Source organism: Amblyomma mixtum, chromosome 7 (genome assembly GCF_055824585.1).
Source record: "Amblyomma mixtum isolate Tamu chromosome 7, ASM5582458v1, whole genome shotgun sequence".
In the NCBI taxonomy this organism is placed as follows: Eukaryota; Metazoa; Arthropoda; class Arachnida; order Ixodida; family Ixodidae; genus Amblyomma; species Amblyomma mixtum.
This window is the reverse complement of record NC_143018.1, coordinates 28,291,619-28,302,364: the sequence shown is the minus strand read 5'-3', so window position 1 is coordinate 28,302,364 and position 10,746 is coordinate 28,291,619. Positions and strand designations below refer to the sequence as shown.

The following is a 10,746-nucleotide window of genomic DNA, read 5'->3' as shown; positions in this document are numbered from 1 at the left end:
AACGACAGGTGTGGTGTGTGTGCTCGTGCGTGTGCGTGCGTGCGTGTGTGTGTGTGTGTGTTTTACACTCAATGGTGCCCATAACACATGGTGCAGGTGGCGGTTAAATTAGTAAATAATGATTGATCGCGAGAGGTCGTTCGGGCAGCCCAACTTGGCCACACACACACCCCACGGGTGGCAGCACCTGCGATCGCAGGGCAGTGGCACATAACGATTGCGCGAGGAGCGGTATAACTATGAATATAAAAATATAAAGTTGTTGAGAATGACCTCATGCAGACGGTCGGCGCATCCGAATGCAACCTGATGAGGCAGCTGGTGGGGGAGGGGGGCGTGGATCGCGAGGGCGGCGGCTCCCTTCAGGAAGTTAAGTGCGCAGATCAGAAGAGGTGAGGCGGCGCCGCGGCGGCGGCTACGAAGAGCCATGCAGAGGTAGAATTGCCAGCCTCGTGGCATCTGGTTGCATCACGCCGCAGCACGCGGCGACTGCGTTCACAGAGGGAGCGGGAGTCTTAAGCCTTCTCATACGTACATACTTGTCTCTGATGATGAGATAACTATTTGCACCCGTCAAGAAATCAGAGGGCGGCGATGAAGACAATCTTGACCGCAGTCATCTTCCTCCTTGTTCAGCGCGCTCTCATATTCTCTACCTCATTATATCAGAAAATATAAATATCTAGAGGTCGTGCAGTCTCGCGTTACACCGTGGTAACCGTCCTGTTTGTTTTTCACTTAATTTGCATTAGCCTTTCTGTTTAAGCTCACGTCAGCCCTGTTTCAACAACGTGTCATAATGGTCAATACTTCCCATTAGAACGATCTATATATTTGTGATTCAGGATAATTCAGTGCAAGCGGACTAAGCCATATGTATCATTGGCTGCCACGACTCAAATATCGATAGCAGCAGTGCAAAAAGCTACACATTTACAGTTTCAGGGGACCGCGAGAAACCGTCATATAATCCGGGCATCGTATGATCGAAAATCTCGCATAAGGGACGCATTCGCGTAATAAACGCGTCTGCTACTCTGGCTTTTAAGAATTGAAGTTTTCCCTGCGCGTTATGAAAGCGCCCGGCCGTTTTCGTTCTGCGATAATTAATGAGCGCGCAGCTAGGCTTCTCGCTGTCGAAGAGCGACGCGCGCAAGCGTTAAGTAGACGTCGCAAGCGCCGCAAAAACAATGATTTCGACGACGCACCAGAAATATGGCTGCTCCGACTCTTCGAAGACGTTTTGTGGTGTGCAGTACGACCACATGCCAGCTACATATGTCTTTCTGTTCAGACTTCCATCCGCCGTGGTGGCTCAGTGGTTACGGCGCTCGGCTGCTGGCCCTAAAGACGCGGGTTCGATACCGGCCGCGGCGACTGAATTTCGATGAAGGCGAAATTCTACAGGCCCATGTACTGTGCGATGTCAGTGCACGTTAAGGAACCCCAGTTGGTCGAAATTTCCGAAGCCCTTCATTACGGCGTTCCTCGTAGCCCAAGACGCTTTGGGACGTTAAACCCCAATAAACCAAATCAAATCAAATCATGTTCAGGCTTCCTCTAGAACCGCTGTCACTCCGCGGCAGCAGGCAGTAGTGTCTGTGCTATGGGAACTCGCATCATAAAGGAAAAAGAAAACACGACATTCGCCTGCAACGTGAATGCGCCGCCGGCGTGCTTTCTTTAGCGATGTGCGCCCCGCCGGGTGGTGGGTGGTGAAAACATTTATTAATCATAGAGAGAGGTGTTGGGGGTCGTGACCTGAAGGGTCACGCCCTTACAACCACTAGGTGGGATGCCTATTCAGGCACACCATTGGCGTTTGCCGCAGCCCGGGCGCGCTGCGTTAAGGCCCTTTGGGCCTCGAAGGTGCAGCAACCGGACAGGGTCGCCTCCCAGTCCTCTCGGGTGGGGTTCGGGATAGGGGGTAGGGATGGGTTCTGCTGGCAGGCCCACACCATGTGGTAGGTGTCAGACACCTCCCCACAGTGTGAGCACCGCCCGTCGAATTTAGGATCGAAATGCTTTAGAATTGCCGGGCACAACATCGTGTTGGTGAGCAGGCGCAGGAGTACCCGCTCGTTGACCTTCCCCAGCCCTTTGCATGGGGTGGGAAGAGTTTGGTGCGTGGATTTGTAATAATCGCATATTTCCTTAAAAGTGTAAATCGGATTGAAATGGAAGTCCTGGTCGGCGTCGGGTCCCGTGGGAAATGCCCGGAGAGAGAGCGCGCGGGCGGCGGCGTCGGCTGCCTCATTTCCGTGGACGCCTTGGTGACCTGGAGCCCAAACGATAGATCGGTGCGCGGGATCCGAGTCTCGGCTACAATTTTGGTAAATACGATAAGCTAGGGGAGTAACCCACCCTTGCGTGACATTTCGACAAGCCCCTCGTGAGTCGGTGATTATGTATTTGGAGGAGGTGTCAGAGGCTGCCAAAGCGATGACAACCTCTTCTGCGTGAATTGCTGACTGGGCCTTGAAAGTAAGGGCGTCTACTGTTTTACCCTCGTGGACGACCGCGGCCGTGTACCATCCCCTGGAGTCCGGGCCGGACGCGTCCACGTAGAGGACTCCTGGTTTGCTCCGAAAATGGCGGTCCAAGGCTTCCGCCCGCGCCAGGCGCCTGCCATTATGATCCTCTTTGGACATATTGGTGGGGAGAGGCCGCACGTGGAGGGCGCGTCTCCAGTGTACGGGAAGGCGGCATCTCTCCTCTGTGAATTGAGTGTGCTGGATGCGTAGTCGGGCTGAAAGGCGGCGACCCGACCCTGTCTTTGTGAGACGAGTGTATTGGTTGTTGAGGTGGGCCTCCCGAAGCTCCCTAAAAGTGTTCACCATCCCCAGTGCCATAAGGCGGCTGGTAGAGGTAGAAACTGGGAGGTCCAGCGCTCGTTTCATGATTTTGAGGAGGATGACCTCGAGGGAATCCTCCTCCTGTTTCCGCAGGTGGAGGTAGGGAGTCGAATGCAAGATTCGACTGGTCACGAATGCGTTCACCAGCCGCAAGGCGTCTTTGCATCGTAACCCACCGCGCTTGTTGGAAACCCGGCGGACCATGCGGCCCACCTGGTCCCCCACCTGCCGGAGCTTGGCGAGTGTTGTGTCGCAGCGTCGCTGGTTGTGTATGAAGAGTCCAAGGACTCTGATTTCCTTGGATTCGCGAATGGGACCGCTTTGCAACGAGAGATTGATTTGGGTCGAGCATGTGCGCGAGGGACGTAAATGCACGAATTCCGATTTCTGTGGGGAGCATTGCAGACCACAGTCTCGAGCATAGCGGTCCACTATGCTGGCGGCCGTTTGCAGGCTGGTCTCCATATCCCCCAGGCGTCCTTGCGTAGCCCTGACGGGTGACAGCGCGCCGCTCGCTCGGTGTCACTAGGCCTAACGTGCTCCGCACAAAAGCCGCAGTTGAAAGCGCTTTCGAACTAGCCGCTATAGTACATTGTCGGCACTGTACAGCCGTCGATCATCATTGAAACGTCCGGTCTTGTTACCGCCTCTACAAAAACGTTAGAGATCACTGCGGCAATCCGCACTGGGAGAATGTGAAAGCAATTGGCGCCTCCACGGCACTCGTTGTCTCTCTTTGCCTCTCTCTGACACTCTTTGCTCGTAACTAGCATCGCTTTGTCCTTCATTACCACATTAATTAGCTATTCAAATATCATTAATTGCTATCGATGAATCATCTCCTCTGATTACGGTTATCGACTACAATCACTTCGTTTTACATTTTTCTTAATTAATCGCCTTAATCACATTCACTCTGATTACACCAATTTTCACCTCAATCACGCACTTTGGTTTTTCAAATTTGGCGCCATTGCTGCTTCCTGTACACGTACTATATTCCCGTCCAGCCTATTCAATCATCCTACGACTTCTAAATGACTAATCTATGTCAATCAAACTTTTTTTTTCAATTAATTATCACTTATCAAACACATTTCAATCCATTCCAAACTTTATTTTCACATATTTGCCTATTTTTTCACCGTTTTGCAATCCATGGTTGTTTTCCCGTCCGCGCTATTTCGAAGGTTTTTCGACATTTTTGCCTCTAACTAACTAATCATCCTATTGACAAAATTTTTTGCGCATCATCCTCATAGCGTCCTCTATCCAATACAACCTTTTGTTTGATCCTATCTCTTCCGAGAACGACACAACTACTGCGGACACGTTTTGGTGACACTAAAGTCCCTATTTTTTAGAAAAGCTCATAAAGGGACTTTAGGTGACACGACCTCGCTGCATAGCCTAGTAATGCTCTCGCATTAATAGCTTCATGCTGCTATGAAAATACAAATGATTTCCCCAACTCCTCCGTCAGCGAATCGCTCTTGGAAAAACGGGTCAGGCCAGCCGCCTCGCACCGACGGCCGCAAGTCGCACGCGCAGTGTCCGAGCCCGGGCCGTCGGCAGAACCGTCATTACAGGCTGTCGTGCGCTCGATCGAATCGTTGCGCGTACGTCTCCGTCTTGATTCCGATCTGGAACCAGCTTGGTTGACGTCACGTCTGCCTACAAAGTGCTCCACCAGCGTCTCTCATTCTGGACGGTTCCCGCCCACCGTCGCACAAAGCGGGGGCGGGCATATTTTTCCATTGTAGGTATAATCAAGGCTTCTAATGCATATTATTCCTTTGGGAAGTTCGCCGGGCACGCGCCAATTCGTCGTAAAATACAAGTCGTCGCACGACGACTTGTATTTCTTCCTTCTTCAAACCAAACACTTTTCCGCTGAAAAAAGAAAAAAAAATGCAGAATCTACAGAAGCTCACCTGTAAGTCAGAACAAAGATAAGAGACTGAGAGTGCAGCTAATACTTTCGTTTAAGTAACCAAACCCGTGTCCTGAAATGATTTTATTTGTAATACGAAATTATCATGAAGCGCTAGATCAATATGCGCATTATAAAAAGTAGAAAAGAATTTCAAGAGACAGCCTGCAGTCTCTGGGGCAGCCTATTATAGTTCGTAGCCTTCAAATGTGTCGATGTCAGCGCCGTAGACCACGTCTTTGACAGGGCCATGGATGTCCTCTTCATAATCTTCCCTCTCTATATTCCAGTCAACATGAGCCACTGGGTCATACGGCAAGACCACTGGACTTCGAGTGGGACCTAATGGCAAAAAGACAGAGAGGAACAGGGCTCATGTTTTGCGCTATACCGAGTATAGACTGAACAATAGGTTCAAGTCACACCCTACCAAACAATAGCAGTACTTTACAGTTCTGCCCCCATGGAATTAACACAACACTGTTCCCACTAGTACCTCCGCACTTGGAAAATTAAAAAGATGACCTGCTAAATGTCTTACTCAGCTGATTTCCTCTGTTAATCTCCTAATGCATGAATATGATCACAAGCATATTGCGATATTACAGAAACATCCTTGTTGTTGAATAAAAGTAAGTACCTATATAGCCATACTTAGGAAACTCTGTTCTGTGATGCCTACAAATACTAAATCCATGATCCATCTTACACATAAAACATGTTATTTGGAAGAAGACAAGTCGATGTGCTGGCAAATTTTACCTTTTACTGTATCAAGTGTGTTAGAACCTAGATAAACCAAACTGCTTTTGTGCATGAGGACAGATGCCCCGCTACTGGCACTGTTGCGACAGTGTAGTCAACTTAATCGCTTCACAGCATACAAGACTCACACTAGGAAGAAAAGAAGAACAAAGAGAAAGAAGCCACTGAGCACCAGACCTGTGAAGTTGGGATCTTTGCAAGCTTCGAAGACCTCATCTTCATCGTACATAATGCGGTTCAGGTCACAACGAATGTGTGGCACCTGCAAACAGAACAGTATTCTAATCTAAGCATGCTGCTCCCACACGATAACAAAGTGCACTCCGCCAAAACTCCCTCCCAGAGGCACTGTCAATCTTGGCATCGAGCACACAGGGTAGGTAACTAAATGCGAACAGCAAATGAAACAGAGAAAACAAAAATGTGGTTTCGAACTGCAAGCCTCAGCCTGAATTTAAAGAAATGTGACGTTATAAAATGGATAACATCAGCAACAATACCACCTTTCCCAATAAATTGTTATTATTTTTTTTTCTAAATTCACCGAGTTATTTTCAGCTGCTCCTAATTGAGACGAAATTCATTTGCGTCAAGAAGGTGACACAAGAAGAGCGAGCAGAAATCTTCGGGGGGCAAGTTTCCAACTGTACTTCGTGATTTTCATGAAACTGCCACCACATTGCGGTGACGCCGAGAACTAGTTCATGAAGGACCAGCATGCCCGAAGGCCTGTTACTTTATCCGTTGTGTTAGTGGTTCGCCGGCACTATTCAAACATTATTGCCCAAGCTTTGCTGTAAAAATATATATAGGAGTGTACAAAATAACAAGCTAGGAGTGCCGTTAAGTATCATTTCATAATTGCACAAACATCAAAGCTACTGAGCCGCTGTGGAGGGTACTCCAAAACCAAAGAGATGGCGAACACACACCTTGCATCCGGGTCTTGTGAGAAAGCCCCAGATAAGCTTGGATCGTGCTTTCTCCAGGGTGATCGTAGAGTACTGCTCCTTACAAGCCAGCTTTGTTTGCTCAGGTACAATAGAATGATACAGCTTTTCATGAACCAGGAACTTGTGCTCTGCTGTCTCAATCCTGTTCACAAAAAAATCAATGGGCAATCTCAGGAACCATACTCCGCAACTACATCAGACACATTTAAGGCTGCACCTACCGGCTTTAAAGGGGGCTCCTAGTGCAAATGCAGCTTCTATTTCATTTTTTTTTGTGCTGATAAGCTTGGTGTGTGGCGAGAGAAACACCAAAAATGTCATTTCAGTAATACACCAAGCACCTCACCCATGTGTGGGATGGATTCCGCTGTGTGCAGAATACACCATTGCCACGTAGCAGAAATGGCAATGACAGCTTAAAATGAAGAGCTGATTCTTTAAACCATTAAAATGTGAATTTTGTGATTACTCTACCATGAGAAGAGCCTATGCACGATTAAGAGCCCTAATTTTCTGCAGCGGAAATTTTCTAATTACACGAAGTGATGATGAAGAACCTGCACTATTCTGCGGGAAGCCTCCAACACATTAACACACGCAGCCTTTCACGCAGAAGAGCCCGTAAGCTTCACCCCGATGGCCCAAGGCTGTTGAGAAGTACAGCCCAGTGGGTGAGTTCACTGTGGGTATCTAGAAAAAAAGCAAGTAAAGAATTCGTGCTATATTCGCAGTTTGGTTCTAAACAGGTGGTGCTTTCTGGAGCAGATGATTCGAGAGCAAAAAAACTCGCATTATGTTTGTGCATGCATGGTAATATTGCTTTTTACAGGCATAAGTATGTGACTTTTTCTTTTTTTTTATTGTGACAACGTACCTTTTGGCATAAAGTAGTAACCTACAGTATCAAGACTCAGGCGGATTGCTACCAGAACCCCAGCACTTGACACGCTAGCTTGCTTGAATAGATCGGTAAGCGAGTGTGTCAAGGCACCAGGAGAACTTCAGTCACTACTATGATGTTATACGTTTCAAGAAAATGCAGGTAATTAAATTAATTGCACTGACATCATTCTATTTTTCCTACTGACGTTCGCAAAACATAAGATCAACAACAACGTAAAAAAAGAGTGGGGCGGCTAACACACAGTTCCATGAAAAATGCGAAAATTCGCGGTTTCTTGCACAATCGCAAGAAAGTAGGGGCCGTACGCATGGTATATTAATAAAGAGGGCAGCTTGCGCACACAATTAAAGCCTGCAACTGACAACGAGAGCATTTTGGCGACAAAAACTAGTAAAAAATTTTATTTAAGTGCAGATCTAAGCAACTCTTTTAAAATGAATAGTTAAAAAGTGAACTTGAGTTGTTCAATATTAGCAACGCAGTCATCAACAGTGCTCATCCAGTAGCAATGGCCACAAAAAACACAACTGGATTTATAAGCTGTCCACCCAACAATCACTAGAATTTCATGACATCAACAAAGCGAATCAATTTTTTTTTCTTTTTGAAGCGAAAAGCTTCACTAGGCTCGTCAACACCGCGCTTCGCGTGAGCCACACTTTGCCACAGCTGCGCATGCGCGAAACCGAGCGACGTCACGCGGAGCGCAGGTGGCCGCTGTTGCCGCAGCCGTCGCCGCCGCCGCCGCGCACCGACTCCGTCGTCTGAGCGTCGTCGCTTCTCCTCCTCATCAGCGTTTTACCCTTCGCCGCTGCTGCGCGGTCGCCGCCGCCGTCCCAAGAGGAGAAGGTTCTTTCGCAAGGCGTGGCGAGAACGCGTGAGCGGCGGCGGCGGCCATAGAAGAGGCGGCCATCCTCGCCACCGTTTGACCTTTCGCCGCAGCCGTGCGCAGTGCACATTTGAAAGGAGGGGTATATAAGGCGCGCTTGCCCATAGAACAGGCGCAGACACTCGCCATAACAGTCGGATGGCGTAAAAACACCGATCCAGAAGTGGTAGCTTGGGAGTTGGCTGAAAAGCAGCGAGAGCTTTTCACTTATCCAGGCTTAACCTTAGCTAGCTAGGCCACAGCCAATTTTTTCTTCACAGACGCATGGCTTTCATTTCTTTCCATACCAAGAGCAACAGCAGCCAGCTAAAACCCGACTTCAGACAGCCAAAGAGGATTATTCACTACATATGTCCAATACACAAAGCTAAATGTTGTGGTGCTGATCAAATGGTTTCACTGATGTTCCAGGGGTCACAATCAATTGAGAACTGCCAGTAAGTGCAGTGGTATTACATGGCTTGGCAAGGTAAAATGTACTATAGCAGCGTTCCAATCTCTCCACACTTGGCTGCATGGTTGAAGGTTTACATAAGCATAATTATAAATGTGACCTACCTGAACATAAGAACAGATGCAGTAACATTCAGCTCGTAGTGTGTTGCATTCGGAACCAGGACATCAACATACACACAGCAGTAGTCCTGCCACCACACCACTGGGGCTAGACGGCTAAAAAAATTACACAAAAGCAAAAGGTCACAACCAGCCAAACTCACTCAGATCAAAGAAAAAATAGGTGTAGTAGATGTGGACAAGACTTCACAATTAAGATGTCCTTTAGGGAATTCGCTCATTCAAATCTGAAGGAGGCATGAAAAGTCGCCAAGGCCTGTTAAAGGCTTACAATGCCTCTTGAGCAATCACTGCTGGCTCGTTGAGGCTTTAAGAAAGTGTCCTCTGAAATGCGGTGAGAAGTGCTGAAGAACAGGGTGTATTTTACGCAAGGAATGCATTCAGCTCTCGTTGCTGGCATTTTGTTCTGGGATTTTTACTTAAATCCCAGTTTTGGCATTTCAAAACAGCCTTCTCTGAAACCTTTTAAACCAGTCTGTATACACCCCGTTGGCCTCTGATGATATAACAACAGCTTTTTCAAATTTCAAAACCTAAAAAATGACCAATTCTGTGTCCATGACCATGCAAATGATCAATGTTTGCTTAGCCAGTAATTTGAAAATTTTGCATGTCTTCAACCCAACCACTAAGACCTGCCTTGCACTCACAAGAATGTATACACAGGCAGCTGCAATTGATTACAGAAAGGCAGCGGCAGCAGAAAAATGCGTGAAAAGCATCAAAAGTCTTCTTCTGCGGGATACTGCCTATAGCAGCTGAATACAGTGCAACAATAGCATTGCTGAAACCATTCCACTAAACACTACGTCTAGTAAGGTGCACATGCAACGTAAAGTCTTTTGTGCTTCGTACTCATAGCCTGGATCACGAGGTGCAAATACTGCAGTTTTTCTTCTTTGCACAGAAATCCATACCTTGGTGCTGTTCTGAACTGCGAATTCAGAAGTGGCATGCCACTCTTCAAGGCAGCTTGCAGCTTGGTTTTGGTGGATTCCTTCTTTTTTGATGCAGTCTTCTTCTCCTTCTTCCTGCATTCTTCTTGCATCTGCCTCTCAGGCACTTCACATTTCTCAATCTCTCCTGCTTGGGGCAGGCAAGCAGGATCTTCATGTTGTAGTGTAGATGGTTTGGGACACTGCTCCAGCGAGAGCTCGCCACTTTGGAGCTGTTCACTAAACATGGCATACACACTGTCCATGTGGTCTTCCATGTTCTTCTTGAACACGAGGAATTCTCCATCGTCATCTGAGTCACTCTGTGCAAGACCACTGTCCCCCTGCAAAAGAACGCGTGGACTGAGAGGACAGCAATACTGCCAATTAAACATTAAATGAAACTCCGCAATTCTAGATTCAAAACATGGCCTGTCCATTGTGATTTCGCTGAGTAATTATATATACAGCAGCTTTTGTTACTGAATAAAAAAAATAAAAAAATGAAGCCTATAAGTGCTATTTGAAACGTATCTCCTATTGGCAGCAAGAATACAAGAGCTGTGATGACCAGTTTAGCAATTAAATCAACAAAGATAATTAGTTTGTTAACTTCCAGCTCAGTACACCTGCTGAATGCATACATACCTCAAGTTTTCGAACTTTAAATATAACTGGAAATGACTGCACACCTTATGATACGCACTATCAGAGTTGACATGCAGCTCACTTCATCAACTTTTTACTTCCAATCTTCCAAAATTGGAACATGTGAAACTCAATTTTTCATTTATCTTCAAGATATATCCACCTTCGAAATTTTTCCTTTCGCATACAGTGTTATGACTGTGAAAAACATTGTAACCATAATATTTGTTATCGATTTCATTATAGACTGAATTATTAGAGGCAAATGAAGATATTTTGGGCTTTGTC

At 47.0% G+C, this 10,746-nt stretch overlaps 1 protein-coding gene across 3 annotated transcripts in view; it reads right to left on the bottom strand.

Annotated features, from left to right (window-relative positions):
• Window positions 1–4,859: 4,859 nt before the first annotated feature.
• LOC149335454 (uncharacterized) overlaps window positions 4,860–10,746 on the bottom strand; it is a 61,597-nt gene continuing 55,710 nt past the window's right edge. For 2 of the 3 annotated variants that reach the window (XM_089552139.1, XM_089552141.1), the window contains 5 exons: window positions 9,793–10,154; window positions 8,858–8,971; window positions 6,486–6,648; window positions 5,731–5,815; window positions 4,860–5,130 (listed from right to left, as the gene is read on the bottom strand). In XM_089552139.1, coding sequence (XP_089408265.1) covers window positions 4,976–5,130; window positions 5,731–5,815; window positions 6,486–6,648; window positions 8,858–8,971; window positions 9,793–10,154 — 879 coding nt within the window. In that variant the 3' untranslated portion in view covers window positions 4,860–4,975. Of the gene's footprint in view, window positions 5,131–5,730; window positions 5,816–6,485; window positions 6,649–8,857; window positions 8,972–9,792; window positions 10,155–10,746 lie in introns of those variants that run through there. The other variant, XR_016284065.1, reaches the window with a different exon arrangement.